The following is a 19399-nucleotide window of genomic DNA, read 5'->3' as shown; positions in this document are numbered from 1 at the left end:
CTCTATCCACTGTGCCACCTAACTGCCCCCACCTTAATTTTCTACCTATATACCTCCAGCACTCAGCATACTGCTTTAGCACATAGTAAGCACTTAATAAGTGCTTTTCTACTCCAAACAAGATACACAGCACTAATTACATTCAACCAATTTCAGAGGGGCAAGGGGTTGGCAGGAGGATGGGGACGAACGATTATCCTGTGAGAGAAAAAAAGTTTATGGAAATGACACCCATACCTGGGTTCCGAAGCATAACAGGCTGTAAGGTGGGCTGTGTACTAGAGCCCCGCACCTGCTGCAAAGGAACAAGCTGGACAATCTGACCATTGGGATGTCTGAATAGGTTCACTCCAGTAGGGCTCCTGACAGGGTGCAAGAGCATCCTCTGACCCTGAGCAAGTTGCATGTTTTGGAGAGGTCGAAGACCAGGAGAGCCTTGCTGCACAGGGATTAAGAGTAGTCGAGGTCCAGCACGCTTTTCTGGGCTAGGAGAGACTGGAGATGTAGCCACTGGAATATGAGGAGCATTTTCTGAAAAACAAGGAATAGACACATGGCATCCCAACCTTCCTTCCCCAAACAGAAATCATTAAGGCCATTGATTCTAATCCAACTGCAAATTGCCTGTCAAGATACTTAAATTATGAAACTGGGAAAATCCTACAGCTCTGGATAGACCAATCACAGAACTATGGTTCTGTTATGCTATAAAAAAGTGCCTTCCAAGTATTATTTTATATTTAAAAATGCCAGAAAAATGAATTTAGAATGTTTAAAAGGAGAATCATCTACTGTTAGGAAGGACAATTCAATAAGGGATAATGATTCTGTTTTATAAAGAACGACAAAGTCATACAATCTGGGTACTCTTCAGAGTGTAAGCAGGAAATTTAGAATTTCAAACCCCTCGTACTTGCACTGCTCTTTGTGTGGAGGACTGCCTGAAGCTTGGCAGCACTGTGGAATCATATTGGCAATGTTGTAAAATCACAAGGAACACACTTGGCTCAAATTCATGTGAAATGAAACCAGGGGCACTAATTTGAGTGGTAAAAGGTGTCTGATGTCATAATCTATTAAACACTGGGCAGAAGTTTTAAGATATTTAAGAAATTTTCAGAAGGAGAAAAAAAGGAAGACTCCACCTGTTAATAGAATCCAAGGGGTAATCCAAATGAAACAACAGAGCTAAAGGAAATGAAATCTACACAGAGGCTGGACAAGAAAAGGTAAAATATGATGTTAAAAGACAAGCAAAAAACAGTAGAGATTTTTACAATACTTAAGTACAAGTGAATTAAAAGAGTTAAAAACAAATTATGGAAAGACTTTTATTTTTATATCTAAACTTATGGGATAAATTTAGACATAAAATTTGCTCTAAAGAAATGAAAGAAAAGGAGTTATGTAATTAGCTACAATGCAGAAGAGAAAACTCCTCGTAATCAATAAAAATAAAAATAGTTTAACCTATTTGCATTTGCCTTAAAAGTATATTCACATTAACCCACTACTATAAGGCAGGGAATTAAATTAGCCAGAACTAATAATGACCAACATCAGAACTGCTTGTTCCACATATTATATCCAAGCTGATAAAAGAAAAACTATGACTTTAAGTTTACATTAATCAAAGAAGTTGTGTATTATAGAAAACAAAACTACTTTGGCAAGAAAAAACACTAATTAAAACCTGAACACAAATTTGCACAGAAAGGAAAAAGGTGATTTTGCCAATTCAAAGGAGAAATTATTTTACAAAAATTTTCAAATATCATTAAGCATTACTTACTTGGCATTTCACTTTAATCTGGTAAATTATTCAAAATCTGAAACATTCCCATGAAAAGAAATTATATGTACAGCTTCTTTTCTCCTATAAAAAGTTTTATCTTCTCTATGTATGGGGGGGGAGGGGGACAAGGAGGAAAGGGGGAAAACAGGAGAGGAAATCTAGATGTTTGGGAAAGGTTCACTAGGAGAAAGTCACAGGAGAGGTAGGTGGCTGAATTTGTATCATCACTGCTTTATGGTTCCATAAACACTCAACCAATGACTCCACTTCCCAAAAAAAAAAAAAAGAGTATACCCCAATATTCTGGTTCTGCTTGTATCACTGACACCTTTAGCTAGTCATATTTCAGTGGACCTTCAGGAATATGGGCTATGAAGGACTATATTGTCAATAGATTAAAAAACAAGATTTGCTCAGTGTAAGGGAAAAAATTAGTAACTAATTAGAACTGCCACCACAAGAAGCAGTGGACCTGGTGTGAACAGGCCTAAGATATACATCTTTCAAAGACCCTTACTTTGACCATCTTATTTCCCCTTCTGAATAAAACAAATCACATGCTACAGTTGGGCACAGAGTAAGCCCTTAATAAATACTTGCTGATTAAATGTTTTAGATGAAAATTTAATAATGGAAAAAAAGAGAAAGTCTGACTCTTCTTGTTAAGAGCTATGCTCTAGGACAGAGTCAAGATGGCAGAGTAGAAACAGGACTTCCCTGGGCTCCAGCTCCCACCACCTCCAATTCATGTAAAAGGTGACTCTGAACAAACTTTGAACCTATAGAACCCACAAAATGACACAGAGAAGCTAACCTCCCCCTGAGGACAGCCCGTAGGGAGCAGCCAGCACAGTCCACCAAGCCCAAGGTTTTAGCCCCAGGGCAAGCCTGACCAGCCTCCAGCTGGAGGGACTTCAGATCACCAGCAGCTGTGGTGGTTTCCAGAATTATCAACCTACAGATGCTAAGGACAAAGTGAGAGGTCAGTGCAGTGTGGACTGTGGGATCCGGTAGTTTGGGAGTGTGGTCAGCCTTTATCCCCTGGAGAGAAAAGCCCTTGAGGAGCCTGGCTGTGCAGCAGCCCCGACATGGCAGCTTCAGCTCCTGACCTGCAGACTGTAGGGGGACCAAGCAACCAGTCTGAGGGGTAATAGCTCTTGCTTTAGCCTGTTTGGATCTGGATTTCAGTCTAGGGTGGAGGTCCTTGGGTGTGTGTCCAGCTTGCCAGAGCATGTGGAGACCTCAGAGACGGCACCCATCTAATACTCCAGCAGCTGAGAAAACCCCAGAGTTTGGGACGAAAGCTCCTGTCTGGTGGCAGAGTCCTACTGTGGCAAAAAGCCCAAAAGTCAAGTAATTGTGTGGCAACATGAGTAAACAAGGGAAGCAAAGCAAACAGAGAAATCGATTTTGAAAACCAAATAAGTGGAGGAAAAATTGGGAAGAGAAATGAGAATGATGCAAGAAAATTATGAAATGAGAGTCAACAGCCTGACTGAAGAAAACAACACCTTAAAAAATAGACTAACTCAAATGGCAAAAGAGGCTCAAAAAGCCAATGAGAAGAATGCCTTAAAAAGTTGAATTTGCCAGATGGAAAAAGAATCTCAAAAGCCCACTGAAGAGAATCATTCCTTCAGAATTAGATTGGAGCAAATGGAAGTTAGTGACTATATGAGAAATCAAGATACTATTAAGCAGATCCAAACAAATGAAAAAATAGAAGGCAATGTGAAATATCTCATTGGGAAAACCATTGACCTAGAAAACAGATCCAGGAGAGATAATTTAAAAATTATTGGACTACCTGAAAGCCATGATCAAAGAAAGAACCTAGAAATCATCCTTCAAGATATTCTCAAGGAAAACTGCCCTGATGTTTTAGAACCAGAGGGCAAAATAGAGGTTGAAAGAATCCACTGATCACCTCCTGAAAAAGATCCCAAAAAGAAAACTCCTATGAATAGTATAGCCAGGTTCCAGAATTCCCAAATCAAGGAGAAAATATTACAAGCAGCCAGGAAGAAACAATTTCAATACTGTGGAAACACAATTAGAATAACCCAGGATCTGGCAGCTTCTACAATGAGGGATCAAAGAGCTTGGAATATGATATTCCAGAGGTCAAAGGAGCTGGGATTAAAACCAAGAATCACCTACCCAGCAAAACCGAGTATCATGTTTCAGGGGAAAATATGGTCATTCAGTGGAATAAAAGACTTTCAAGCATTCTTGATGAAAAAAACCAGAACTGAGTAGAAAATCTGACATTTCTGGGGCGGCTAGGTGGCACAGCGAATAAAGCGCAGGCCCTAGAGTCAGGAGGACCCGAGTTCAGTTCTGGCCTCAGACACTTAACACCCACACAAAAAAACTAGCCATGTAACCTTGGGCAAGTTACTTAACCCCAATTGCCCTCCAAAAGGCAAAAAAAAATTTTGACATTCAGATACAAGAAGCAAGAGAAGCATGAGAAGGTAAACAGGGAAAAAAAAATGATATGGAACTTATCAAAGTTGAACTATTTACATGCCTACATGGAAAAAAAATAATTATAACTTATGAAACTTTTCTCAGTATGAGAATAATTGAAGGGAATAGAAATGTGTATATACACATACAGGTCTATATAGAAGGGTATATGAGCATATAAAATACATATGAGAATGTGTGTATATATGTGTACAGGTATAATGGATAGAGGGCACAGGACCAGTTTAATGGGTAGGGATGATGCATAAAAGGTGAATTTAAGAGATGAGAGAGGAATATAATGAGAGGAGATGGGGAGAGACAGATTGAGGTAAACTATCTCATATAGAAGAGGTAAGGGAAAATGGTTACAATGGAGGCAAGAACAGGAAGGCAAAAGGGAATGGGTCAACCTTATTCTCATTGAATTTGGCTTAGGGAGGGAATGACATACACACTAAATACAGTACCTCACCCTACAGGAGAGTAGGGGGGAAGGGGATGAGAGGGGGGATGATGGAAGGGAGGGCAGGCTGGGGGGGGTGGGGAGGGAAGTTGGAAGCACCCACTTTTGAAAAGGGACAGGATCAAAGTAAAGAATAGAACAAGTGGGAGGTGGGATAGGAGGGAGGGAAATAGTCTTTTACAATATATCTACTATGGAAATGTTTTGCATAGCTACATATGTACAACCTTATATTGAATTGCTTATCTTCCCAGTTAAGGGTGGGTGACAAAGGAGGAAGGGAAGGAATCTGGAATTCAAAGTTTTATGTTTAAAAAAATATATATATACATACACACACATACACTATTATCAATATTATTTTACACGTAAATGGGAAATAAGATATACAGGCACTGGGGCACAGAGATTCACCGTGCCCTACTGGAAAGTTGGAGGGGGTATGGGAGAGAGCAGATTGGAGGAGGGGATATCCAGTGTGATCGCTATTTTGGGCTGGTGGACAGGGGAAAAACGGGGAGAAAATTTGTAACTCAAAGTCTTGCAGAAATGAATGATGTAAACTGGACATTAATAAAGCATTTGATTAAAAAAGAAAACAAGAAATTCCCATTAAAAATTCATTTGACCAAATCAACAAGTACAAGTTCAAACATCCTATCATTTACTGCCTTGAGTCACATACAAGCATTCGATATGAGTTTGTGGGGTTTCCCTCCTATTAAAGGCCTCCATTTTCTGTACTTTCTCCCTTGTCATATCTAAAATCCTCTTATAATCAAACCACAAAAGTGATGAAAACATTTATACAGTAAATCAGCTAATAGCATCTAGGCCTTACCTGGTCTCTGGCTCACTGGTGGACTTGCATTAATTCCTGACAGTATAATAGGAACAGAGCCAAGACATGAAGTTGGTGTGTTCACCACGGAGGAAGATGCAGCTGTGGTCACTATGACTACAGAGGTGGAGGCAGTGGAAGCAACAGGAAGAGTGATGGTTGGTGAAGATACTACAGACTTAGGTAAAGCAATGGTAGTTATAGGGGCAGCTATCCCAGTAGCTTTGGTAATGTTCACAGTGGTTGAAGGCAGGGTGGGTGTAAAAGGGGTGCTGATGCTAGTTTCAGAGATCTCAACAGTCCCTGCAGAGGTGGTGCCAGAAGGAGAATGAGTAGTTTCTTTAGTTCCCAAGCTGGAAACAGCAGTCACAGGAGATGTCACAGTAGTAATACTTTCTAAAGATACTTGAGGGGTGGTGGTAGTGACTGGTTCCGTCACAAGGTTGCACACCTGAGATGGCTTGGAAGAAACCACAGGTGTGACGACCATTACTGGAGAAGGCCTGATACTGAACTTCTGTGGCCCTGTTAGGGGTTGGGGTGTGCTAACGCCAGGTATCTTCTGTTGCAGGGCTCCAACTTTACTCATCACAAACTGTGTGAACACACCACCAGGAGAGGGTCGAACTGCTGCAAATAAAAATTTGCAGGTGAAAAAATTTCAACAGGCTCCCATACACCCTCTGAGTGACTGTGTTTGTTAACATTTCTTATACATTGTTGGGTCAATTTTCTTACAGGTACCACCTACCTGCATCATACGTGCCAATTTCCACCCATGAAAGATTAATGTAATTCTCTTTTGATGTCCAACCCCCTTGCACTACTCAGAGAATAGGGCTTTTTTTCAGTCTGCCTAATTAACTTATTTTTTCTGGTCATGTAAAAGACTCAGGTTGTTGTAACACTAGAAAAACAACATAAAGCAGCACACAATCTTATTACGTGGAATAGATACAGCATGAGAACTTCAGGGATTTCTCTTATAACTCTTATGTCAGATTTTTTTCACCATCTTCCTCCTCTCCCAGCACCTCCACCTCCCTCACTGCCTTACTCTTGAATGTCAGAACCAGAATCCTTCATATTCCTGAATTATGCATATATTCTTCTTTGAGAAAAGGGCAGGAAAAGACTGTATTTTTAATATCAGTTAAAGCTATTCCTTAATAAGTGAAAATGAGATCTGTCAAGAAACACAACACATCTTCCTTGGCACAACTCCAACTTCTGGCCAATTCAGAAATCTCAATGTATTATAGAAATCAGCACTACTATTAATGTCTGAGTCTAACAGAACATTGCTGAATCTAATATTCCTAGCAATCCAAAAGATCTGCAAACAACCTGTAAAAAGGGTAGTTCCTAATTGCTAAGTTCAGCTCACGATCTCTAGAAAAAATTCAAATTATATGTTGCTGTAGGTCAAGCAATTGCCAAAAATAATACTCCTTAAGAGAACCATAAAAAGGAAAAATATTATGTAAAATAGACATCAAGAACAACACTGAATTCTTGCTCCTAATCTCTGTAACTTCTCTATTTATACCTAACCTTCAAGTACTTAGCTACAAACCACACAGAAAGACAAATGAGTTATACTTACCAATTGGCCTCTGTGCTGGGACGAATGCCTTCAGAGTTGTCATCGTGGAGGCTGTCGTAGTGCTGGAGGACATCGTTTGGGAAGTGGATGGCGAAGGAACCTGGGTGCGTGGTATCCTGGATGCAGCCACCTTGGCATTGGATGCTACCTTGGAGATGACAGTACTGAGGGTTGAGAGGTCCAGGACTGAGGGTCGCAACCTGCCTGTGATATATGCAGCTAGCCTACTGGCTGGATGCAATGCCCCCATCTGTCCCAATAGCAACTTAGCCTGCGGGTAACTTTTACCATTAACCTGAAACAAGTGGCAAAGAGAAATTCTGTAAAAATAAAATTCTCTTGCTAGCTCACCTCCCTTGACAAGTGCAGCTTAAAAAAAAAAACTATTTCAGTGTGCTTTTTTTCCCCCAAATTTAAAAAGGGAAAATTAGACTCTTTTTACTCAGGATGATCTGAGTCATCAAGGGGTGAGAGAGAATACTGCTATCTAAAATATCCTAAACATTTCTGGTGTCCACTTGGTAGTTTGGAAAAAGAGAATCTTAGATGCTATTAATTTCTCAGCATTGCAATTGGGGGAAAATGATATCAAATCAACCCGGATTGTTGCTTCCTAACAAGCAACTATGATCAATAATTTCATTGCCAGAAAGAGGGAAATGAATTATGCTCCTGAAAGTTTCTTTTAGAGAGTACCATAAAGTCCTACTGAGGCTCATTGTGTTACCTGTTATGTTCAACTTCATTTTAACTAATAAGCCTTCTATTAGCTTCAGTTGTTAAGTCAAATCAGTTTTTAGCTGGCAAAAATTGGAAATGATACCTCATTTTCTCAAAGTTTAACAAAGTCTGGGTTAGCAAGTAAAACAACTGGTTGAGATTCTACCTAGCTCATCTGAAAATCATACTAGCAGGAGTAAGTAAGTAGAGGTAGAGTTTAGAAGAAGAGGCCTATAGTAATGATGAACTCTACTGCTTAGGTTAAAGAAATAGGTTATCATCATAACAGATAGCACAGAAAAAAATATCCAGTTAGATGTTAAGAAACAATATATCTCTCTCAACTGTTTATCATTTTTTAAAGTAACTAAATAAAATGCACTATTTTCATGCCTCCATTTTTCCACTTATAAAGTTGAGGGAAATAACTCCTGTCCTTTTATCAAAATATAATGAGTAACAGAAATGAGTGAAGAAAAAATAAGAACTAAGAAAATGCCCTGTCCTAAAGATTCTGACAACTGACATAAATAATCTGGGTTAGTCCCAGAAACAGTAAGATCAGCAAAGACCAAATTTAGTGCAAAGAATGAGATTTTTCTTTCTCACTGTGAACCTGAAAGTAACTTTTTAGGATGTTCCTTAAGGACATCTCCTGAAGACCGTTTAGCAACTTCAAAAGTACAGATAATACTGGCCTGATGACCTGCTTAAAGTGAGCTGGCTTCCCAAAATAGCCTAACGATCCTTAGAGAAAGAAAAGACTTCTATAACCAGCTCTCAGGGCAAAGATCTCCCAGCATGAGACCTTAGACAAGAGATCATTTTGCTTCAAATTTATCCATCTGTAAAATCATTAGTGTAAAAGGGAAGGCTCAATTTCTCTTTTGAGACACTTCCTGAAAAAAGGTTGGTTAATAAATGTGGATATAAAGCACTCAGATAACTCAATATCCCAAAATTTTTAAGTTTTCACAGGTATATCCTACATAACACTGATGTTGATCCAAAATGTTTCTCAGAAACATAATTAATGAGTTATAACAAAACCTTACCATAAAGTTATGAAAGTCTAAAGTGACCTTGCAGAATCTTGCTCCTATGGAACTAATTGCCTATTTCACCTAACAATCTATTTTTGTAAAAGCAATCAATATTAGGCAAGGGATGCTTTTATTTACAGGCTATGCTTTTACTCATGTATGTCACAAAAACTAGAACAGTCAGGCCATCAAGATGGCCTATAGCAAACATGTTCTTTCACAAGATGAGTAGCAACTAGCTATATTGAGGAAAAAATAGCCCTGTGATTAGGGCTTCAGTTTCTATTTAGAAAATTTTCCATCTCTTAAGTTTTTCTAAAACAAAGTCTGGTCTAATTGACTTTACAATGGATAAGATGGGTGAATTAGGGCCGTTAACAATATCCCAAAAAATGTTCTTAATGATACTAGGGTAGGTAATCCTGTGATCCTAAGAAACCAGGATGATACATGAGCAACTTATAAAACTATTAGAAAATGTCCATCTTCTTGTGGTTTATGAAACCATAGGAAAAACAAAAAGCTAAATATCAAAAAACATGCGTGCATGTATTTCCAATCTAGGAATGAGTATATCAAAGTATAAAATTCCCCATCCTAAAGGTGGATTAATAATTGACTATTACCAATGATAAATATTACAGTACACAAATGACACTCATATTAAGATTGTTAGTAGTAAGAAGTTCATGGGAAAATCAAAAAGAAAATGCAACCTAATACACAGACAAGGCATCTACCTCTACAGCTATTCCTGGCTTTGTTACTGGCTTCCACTGTGATTTTGGTCAATTCATTCTTCTAGTTGAGGCCTGGCTTTCCTCATTTATGAAAGATGTGATTCTTTACCACCCAGCTACCAGATATGAAAATTAGGACCACAAAGGGTCATAAAAGCATATTTATTTTTCCATGTTAAGTAGCAAGTGTTATAGACAGATTAAAGATAGTTCTCACCTCTATTAGTCCTGATGTCCTTGAACTGGGTTTTTGTTTATACGCCACTAGCTTCCCTGCAGGAGAAAGTCCAGCATAGAAAGGGAGAGCTTTGCCTCCATGTAATTTTTCCCTCAGTGCTTCTAGGGCATTTGTCTGTTCAAAGGTGGTATCATCCACTTTTCTGTGTGATGGTGAACCATCAGGAGTCTCTGAGTCAGAATTTTCAGCTGTATCATCCTGATCTTGGCATGATGGCATAGATATTTTCACCCGAGAAGAATAAATAGGAGGGTTCTTTTCACCCCGACTCTTTCTCTGAGAAGCCAACTCAATTATGAAGCTGCCCACCTTGAGAGATTGTGGTGGCATGTTGCTATTGATGTGCTGGGACAGAATGCTCAAGATCTTGTTTCGATCTTCCTCCCAATTACAGTCCGAGATGATCTCTATCAGTTTGGTGGGCCCACCAGGGGAAGTCTGATGCATGTAGGAGGTAGAAGATGATTCCCCTTCATTGCAGGAGGACCTCCAGCTTTTTTCTGACAAAAAATTAAAATAAGTTTTATAAAACTATCTTGAGGTTAAACTGTGATCAATTCATATTTTCTCTAACAGTTCAGAAAAGCATCTTGCAAACATAACATTGTATATTTCATCTATGTGGCTTTAAAACTGGTCGTGTCAGTCTCACAATTTTCCATTTTAGGAGGATAGGCATTCCCTTTCTCAAGGATAGGATCCAGGAAGAAAGAAAAACTTTCATTACCCCACTGTGTAAAAATGTTAAGCCTGTAAAATTGTGTAAACCAAATTTTTATGAAAATCCTACATTACAAAGAGTTTTCTTGCCAGGTCTGTAAACAAGGCTAAGCTTTTGTCATATTCCACCATTCATAAATGCAAATCAAGCATGAACAAAACATTTAGCCATTTAACATATGAAGAGTCTGACTAGTCTTTCAGATAAAAAAAGATGTTGTTATGGAAACAAGCTGCATATTCTACCTTCAAAGGTTCCTAATGCAAGTTCTGAGATTGCTTCTACATAAGATTCCTGCATCTCCACCTCCTCACCAGCCTCCACTTCATCTGCTATATAGTTATTAGTGTACAATAAAGAGAGGTAGATTTTAATAAGCAACTACCCAACAAATTCCAGTCTACTGTCTCATGACCATTTAGGTATTCTGATAGCTATCTCTAACGGAAATAAGAAAACCCAAGTCACTTCTCTTTCCTTCACACCTACTCCAAGATACACCCTTTCTTCCTCATCCCTGAGGAAACAAGCTCCTATAGACAAAGTACCTATGTCCAGGAAAGGGTGGAAAAAAATCAAATGGAGAAGAATGTTTTTCCTCGCAGCCAGACCCACAAGAAGTGTACTCTAAATCTTTCTGGTATCCCCCCTGAAAAAACTGTTTCACCACTGGAGGAAGAAAAGGTTATAATTGAAAAATACCTGAATACTTACTTCTGTAGGAGAAAAGAAATGGAAACAAAGTAAATTTCCATCTACAGGGGAACGGCTTAAAAAATTGTAGTTAAGTGAATTAACTGATTAGTATTACACTAAGAAATAATGAACATAGGGGGTGGCCAGGTGGCTCAGTAAGTAAGAGCACCAGCCCCAGTGTTGGGATGACCTGGGATCAAATCCAGGCTCAGATACTTAGCACAACACCCAGAAATAACTGGCCGTGTAACCTTGAGCAAGTTACTTAACCCCGATTGCTTTAAAAAAAAATGATGAATATGAAGAATACAGAGAAGCATGTGAAGCATTATATAAACCAATGTAAACTGACGTAAGCACTACCAGAAAAACATACATAATGACTACAACAATGTAAATGAAAAGAACAGAAAAAATTGAAATTGAATAAAAGGGACAATAAGTGAAGAACATAGAGTATCAAGAACTTGGCTGATGCGTTGCTTAAATTTTGCTAAACTGGTTTTTGTTATTTTTTTCTATTTTTTATTCTCTATAATTATGGATAACTACTGTTGTGATCTAAGAGATTCATTGAGGAATTAAAGTAACATGAAAACAAAGAATATTGGGGTGGCTAGGTGGCACAGTGCCAACGCTGGAGTCAGGAGGGCCTGAGTTCAAATCCAGCCTCAGACATTTAACACAAACACTAGCCGTGTGACCTTGGGCAAGTCATTTAATCCCAATTGCCCTCCAAAAAGGGGGGAGGGGAGGGAAGGATTTCAATAAAAGTTGCCATTTTAAAAAGAAACCCACTAATTTTTTTTTGCTTTTGCTTTTTGGAGGGGGGAAGGCAGGGCAATGGGATTAAGTGACTTGCCCAAGGTCACACAGCTATTAAGTGTTGTGTCTTAGGTCACATTTGAACTCAGGTCCTCCTGACTCCAGGGCTTGTGCTCTATTCACTGCACTACCTAGCTCCCCCACTAATAATTTTAACTTAGTTCATTTATTCTTAGATGAAGTCTGGTTTCAGAGAACTGGATTACTTATTTAACTGCAACTTAAGGCAATTATACTATAAGAGCAAGTTTTAGTTTTTACCTCCTGATTTATCAATATCCTTCTCCATTTCATAAGTATTCTGCTTCATGGGTTGATGCTCAGAATCATGTTCCTATAAGAGATAAGAGAAAAAGAAACAGTTCAACTGAGTAAATTTACATAGCATCTACAAAGTACATAACAGACTGGAAAAACTACATTTCAGCACATTTCTGTCACTGCAAAGCAGCATACAGGTACTCTAAATATATTTTTTCCTTTTTGGAGGGAGTAAGGTAGGGCAACTGGGGTTAAGTGACTTGCCCAACATCACACAGGTAGTTTTTGTGTTAAGTGTCTGAGGCCGGATTTGAACTAAGGTCTTCCTGACTTCAGGGCCAGCACACTATCACTATGCCACCTAGCCGCCCCTACTCTAAATATTTTTGCAAGACTAAAGTGGATGAAGGATCATATGACTGAGAAGAGAGAGGAATAATTCACTGCTTTCTGCAAAGGTCTCCAACACAAAAGTCTCAGAAATAGGACTTATAACCATATATAGGCTGATTTACCAAAATAAGACAAATGCTGAATAAGGCGAAACTTCATAACTTAAAATACAAAGACTCCTTCCAATGAGCATCTTCACCTCCACCCCCAAATTACTTGTGAACAAGGCTCAATCAGGATAAATAACCAGCAGAGCCAAGAAATAATACACACCATGAGTACAGTGAAGTCTCCTCATCCTGAAAATATCCTTCCACCATGCTGAATCTCTTTTCCCCCTGGCAAGTTCTTACAGAGTTCCCATTTTGAAGAGAGGTCCAGCCAGGGAATGGGAACCCTATGGCCTTGAGCCCACACGTGGCCTTCTGGGTCCTCAAGTGCGATTGTTTAACTGAATTTAAACCTCACAGAATAAATCCCCTTTAAAAAAAAGGATTTGTTCTGTAAAACTTGGGACTCAGTCAAAAGGCCACATTCAAGGACTTATAAGGTCACATGTGGTCTTGAGGCTGCAGGTTCCCCACCCCTGGTCTAAGGTAACCTTCATTTCTCTCTGGGATTTTTTTCTGATTTTCTGGACTTCAATGCCATGCCCCTGGACAGGTATTTAACATGCTCCTCATACCCGGCCCTCCCTTTTTGGCTCTCTTGATTGTGTTATCTTCTCCCATTAGAATGTAAGTACTCTGAAGACAGGCCCTATCTTTCTTATTGCTTGCAACAGTATTCTTTTTTAATATTTTATTTTTTCCAATTACAAGTAAAGATTTTTTAACATTCTTTTTCATAACTTTCCCTGAGTTCCACAACAATATTGTAAGATGATCAGCAATAAATGACTTAGAATGAAAAAAGCTATCCATCCCCATAGAAAGAATGCATGGTGTCTGAATACAGATTGAAGCATAGTGTTTTTGCTTTCTTAATTTTTCTAGGGTTTTGGGATTTTTTTGGTTTATGTTCTCTTTCACAACATGACTATTATGGAAATGTTTTACATGACTACACATGTATAACCTATATCAAATGGCTTGCCTTCTCAATGAGGAAGGGAAGAAGGGAGAGAATTTGAAACTCAAAGTTTTAAAAACAAATGTCAAAAATAGTTTTTACATGTAACTGGGGAAAAAACAAAATCCTAAATAAATTAAAAATAATAATAATAAAAAAAATTGAGTTCCAAATTATCTCCCTCCCTTCCCCCCTCATTGAGAAGGCAAGTAATTTGATATAGGTTATATATGTCCAGTAATGCAAAACATATTTGCATATCAGGTATGTTGTGAAAGAAAACACAGACAAAAAATGAACTCAAGAATAATAAAACTTTTAAAAAGTATATATGCTTCAACCTGCATTCAGATACCATCATTCTTTCTTTGGAGGTAGATGACTTTTTTTTTTATCATGAGTTCTTCAAAAAGCTAGTCATTTACAGTTGATCATCATACAATATTGCCGTTACTCTGTACAATGTTCTCGCGGCTCTGCACATTTCAATTTGCAATAAATTCGTGTAAGTCTTTCCACATTTTTCTGAAACCATCCTGCTTGTCATTTCTTATAGCACAACAGTATTCCATCACAATATGTCATACTTTGTTCAGCCATTCCCCAATTGATGGGAATCCCTTCAATTTCCAATTCTTTGCTATCATGAAAAGAAGTGCTACAAATATTTATACACACACACATACATATGTATGTATGTCCCTTTTCCTTTTTTATTTTTAAATCTCTTTGGATACAGACCTACTAGTGCTTTGAAGGGTCAAAGGGTAGATAGAGTTTTATAGCCTATTTGCCATAGTTCCAAATTTATAATAACAATCTGAGCTCTTAGCACATTACAAAAAACAATCAAAAGTGATGGCTGCAGGCGGCTAGGCGGCGCAGTGAATAGACCACCAGCCCTGGAGTCAGGAGGACCTGGGTTCAGATCCAGCCTCAAACACAACACAGACACACATACACACTAGCTGTGTGACCTTGGGCAAGTCACTTAACCCAATTGCTCCCCCAAAAGCAAGGGGAAAAAAAAGTGATGGCTGCAAAATTATAAAGAACAAGCATACCCTACTCTTTGGCAAAAGTAGGAGGTCCGTGGATAGCATATTTTCTGATTTAAGAAGATACTAAAAATGAAATCAGGTTTGCAGGAATCTCAATACAGAATCTAAAAAGAGGGAGGGAAAATTGTAGAGAATCTCTTCAAAGAAACAGAAGTTCTAAAAGATTGAATAGCAAATCTAGAAAGCAAAAATACAGAACAAAGAGGCACTAGTTTTCATAAAACACATTAATTCTATATGTGACTAGCCTTGAAGACACAATGCTACCTTGGAGATCATAGGTCTCCTAAAAGAACATAATAAATCAAAAAACTTTATACTGTAAAGTAGGAAATCATACAAATGAACTTTTGAATACAAATAAGGTACTGATCAACTGAATACAAAATTAACTTCTACAGAAAAAGTACCATCTTTAAAATTCCAAAATATGTAATGGCTAAATTTCATAATGTCAATCAACAAGTAATCATTTCTTCATATACGGAGAAATGCCAAATTAAGTAGTTTAGGATTATTTTACTACAATCAGGAGAAAACAAAGAAAACAGAAAAATATATTCAAATATAGCAAAGGATTTCAAGCTATATCCCAAAGAAATGTATCTTGCAAAACTAAGGTGATCATCAATGTTTAAAAACATTGGATCTTTAACAAACTAGAGGCATTTGGGGGACTGCTAGGAAAAAAAAAAACAGAAGTGAATAGTGGACTTGCAAAGACTCCAAACAAAAAGACAGAAGTAGAATTACCAAGAATAATGAAATCAAGTGTCTTGTGTTAATAAGATATTTAAAAAGAAAAAAAAAAGGAAAGAAATTCAACCACAAAGCAGAAGGAAAAAGAGGAATTAAATTAACAAGGGATGGAAGGGACTAAAAATTTAAGGGTAACTTTAAGAATCAGGGGAACAGGAGGAGGATGAGCTAAATAGATTAAATTGACTGAATTCTGATATCCCTCATAAATGAACCCATACAAAGTAATAAGGATAACAAAAAGTTGCTTTGACAGGGAGGTTGTAAGAAAAAGAAGGGAGTAAGAAATGGCCATTCTTCCCAACTCCCCAGCCCCACCCAATGACCAGATAAAAATATCATAACTTTTTTTAAGTCTTAATAGGAGTAGAGGCTAAGTTAAAAAAGGATAAAAGCAATGGAGAGGTGAACTTGAAATGGGAAGAAAAAAGATGGTATCATGACTGAAGGGGAGAGGAAAACAATAACAGCATTTATATAGGAGTTACTATGTGCCAGGTACAGTGCTAAGAGTTTTACAAATACTGCATTTCAACCTCACAACAACCTCAGAGGCAGGTGCTATTATTATCATCACCACATTTTACAGTTGAAACTGAAGCAAACAGAGATTAAATAATTTGCCCAGGGTCACAGAGCTAGTGACCATTTGAGGCCGAATTTGATCTCAGGTCTTCTGAATCCAAGCCCAGTATTCTGTCCACTACACCATCTAGCCAGGGAAAGATTTATCTTTGTCTGCAGTATGAGTTAAGGGGAGTTAAAATGGTGATAATTTGTGCTTTAGGATACTACTTTCTCTGAGAAAGTCTTAAACCACCAAGAACTGCATCCTGCCTCCAAGAAATGTTTCCTAAAAAGTTAAACTTAAAACTACCTTCTTCATGAAGGTGATCCCTCAAGCTGCTGGTGCTTCCCTACCTGGAAAATAAGTGTGAAGTTAGAGATTGTTTCCTGTCACACAGGAAACATTTAACAAATTCTTATTTTCCGATTAAGGGGAATGAGTCCCCAAAAGTTGTCAGTGTAGAGGGAAAGGAGACATCAAAGAGAAATAAGATAATCTGGATTTAGGAGTGGTGAGGTAACCATGGTAAGAGGCAGGGAGGAGAATCAGGCTTCCTGATTCAGGACTCAGAGTGGCTCCCATGAAACAATGCAGCTTCCAGTCAATATTACTTCTTTTATAAATTAAGAATGATAAACGGAAAAAAAAGGGAAAACACAGGATAAGATCAACAAATGTGTGTATGTACATATATATAGGGAGAGAAGGGGATCAATTTGGCACTCCTGAAACTCTACCCTCTTGACAGCCATGGAAAGAATTATGAATAAACAAATGCTAGAGAATAAAATTCTGACAGGAAGAGAATAAAGAGAAAGACAAAATAAAGGAAAGCTCACTGAAAAAGGTACTGGAAGATAATATTATTTAAATTAAAAGGGAGGAGGGAGAGAAAGACAAGAAATTTTGGATTAAACACCTAGCTGGAAAAATGAAGAGTCAAAAAAGAGAGAAAAACTAATAAATAAAATTAATTATTCATTTAAATTCAAAGAGCAAGAAAGCAGAGAGCACCAAAATGGCATAAACAAAACTATCATGGAGACAAAGTACTGACAAGAGGAAAAGAATAAAAAAAATCAGTTGAAAGCAATACACAGAAGAAAACACAGGCTGAATAATCATAACCTAAAGTATGAATGGATTAAACAAGCCAGTTAAAAGGAAAAAAAAACATGTTAGAAAGTATGGGAAAATAAAACCTAACAATGTAGTATACATAAAAAATATATTTAAAAATAAACACACATAAAGAAATAGAGCATGGAACAAATTGTCTATGTATCTGATCATTTTAAAAAGCTGAAGTTGAAATCACTATTATCACTGCAAAAATAATTCCTAATTATCAAGACATATAAACAAATCAACAAGAACTTATTAACTGCATCCTATGTTATATGCTAGGCCCTCTGACACACATCGGGAGAGAGAAATTATATTGTTTTTAAAGGTGGCTAAGACCACTGACAATCATAGACCAGTCAAGCTCAAAGAGAAATGTATGCCCATGAGCCTGTATTGAATTAGAAAACCACAAATTAACCTATTATTTTTTTTTCTTTTTGGAGGGTAATCGGGGTTAAGTTACTTGCCCAAGGTCACACAGCTAGTTTTTGTGTTAAGTGTCTGAGGCCGCATTTGAACTCAGGTCCTCCTGACTCCAGGGCTCTATTCATTGTGCCACCTAGCCACCCCAATTAACCATTATCTTACTGGTAGTGTGTTTTTATTTTGTTAAATACTGTCCAATACATCTTAATCACCAGTTCAGACCGCCATAAACAACAAAATATCAATACCCAACATTTATGCTCCAAATGGCAAAATAACAAAGGGGAAAAAAAGTTAGACAAAATATGGGGGTTTTAACACTTGTTTTAGAAATCTAACCAAAATGAACAAAAATTAAAGTACAGAATGTAACTGCTAGAGAAGTTAGAGCTCAAAGACTTACAGCTACTTATGAAAGTGAACACTAAAGAGTATGCATGTATGTATATGTGTATGCATGCAAATATGCAAGTATTTCTCAGAATCATATGGTGCCTTCACAAAAAATGACCATGTGGTAGAGCATAGTGAAACTGCAAATTAATGAAAAAGGGCAGAAATACTAAATATCTCCATTAGGGACTACAATGCAATAAAAATAAAAACAAAGGAAACACAAAAACTACACAAGAGAATTAACATCCAAAATACTGAATACTTTTGATAAATCATAGAAACACATAACCACGTGCAAGAAAATAATAATGAGGTAACATACTAAAATTTCTAGAATGCAAGTTAAAGTCTAAATAAATCAAATTAATTCTCTGAAAACATTTAACAATAATAAAAAATAAACAAGTAAACAAACCTAGAATAAACTGAGAGGGGAAATCTTGAAAACTAAAGAATTACATAAAATGGAAGCAATAGAAAAACTAAAACTTGGTGCCTTCCTAAAACTAAAAGTGACAAAAATTTGATCAACATTTAACCAACCTGGACAAAAGTGAAATGGGAAAATCAAATATGAACAATGTGCAATAGCCAGAGACAAAAATTATCAAAATCTACCACATGTAATTATAGTCTAATAAGACTATTAAAGGAAATGGATTATCTATAAGATAAATAATCTAGAACATAAAATAAAAATCTTAAAAAATACAATGTGAAAAAAATGAAATTGAACAAGTCATAAAAGAACGAACAAGGGAAAAAAATTCTTCATCCAAACAGATTAATGGGTGAATTCTAACAAACATTTAAAGATCAATTAGTATCTATGCTACAAAAATTAGTCTCAAAAACAGAGAAAGAAAACACTTTACTAAACTCCTTTATATGACAATTATGGTGCAAATATATAAACTGAGAGAGATGATGGGGAAGTAGAGGTGGACAATAATATATGCATATAAAAATACATATATAAAGGAGCAGCCAGGTAGCACAGCGAGTAAGAGCACCGGCTCCAGTGTCGGGATGACCTGGAGATCGAATCCAGGCTCAGACACTTAACACCCACCCAGAAACACCTGGCCGTGTAACCTTGAGCAAGTTACTTAATCCCAATTACTTAAAAAAAAAATACATACATAAATACTATTCATAGATGGGATGTGACAA

General features: G+C 37.3%; 1 protein-coding gene across 17 annotated transcripts in view; it reads right to left on the bottom strand.

Annotated features, from left to right (window-relative positions):
- The window catches only part of MGA (MAX dimerization protein MGA), a 256974-nt gene that overhangs the window by 20143 nt on the left and 217432 nt on the right, over positions 1-19399 (bottom strand). For 9 of the 17 annotated variants that reach the window (XM_069105789.1, XM_069105790.1, XM_069105788.1 and 6 more), the window contains 5 exons: positions 12425-12497; positions 9901-10421; positions 7181-7475; positions 5575-6204; positions 238-531 (listed from right to left, as the gene is read on the bottom strand). In XM_069105789.1, the coding sequence (XP_068961890.1) occupies positions 238-531; positions 5575-6204; positions 7181-7475; positions 9901-10421; positions 12425-12497 (1813 nt within the window). Of the gene's footprint in view, positions 1-237; positions 532-5574; positions 6205-7180; positions 7476-9624; positions 10422-12424; positions 12498-19399 lie in introns of those variants that run through there. The other 8 variants (XM_069105797.1, XM_069105798.1, XM_069105800.1 and 5 more) reach the window with 6 other exon arrangements.

This window comes from Petaurus breviceps, unplaced genomic scaffold (assembly GCF_028583685.1).
Source record: "Petaurus breviceps papuanus isolate PSGF00001 unplaced genomic scaffold, PetGlider_PUasm1.0 77, whole genome shotgun sequence".
Lineage (NCBI taxonomy): Eukaryota > Metazoa > Chordata > Mammalia > Diprotodontia > Petauridae > Petaurus > Petaurus breviceps.
This window is presented reverse-complemented; position numbering and strand designations above follow the sequence as displayed.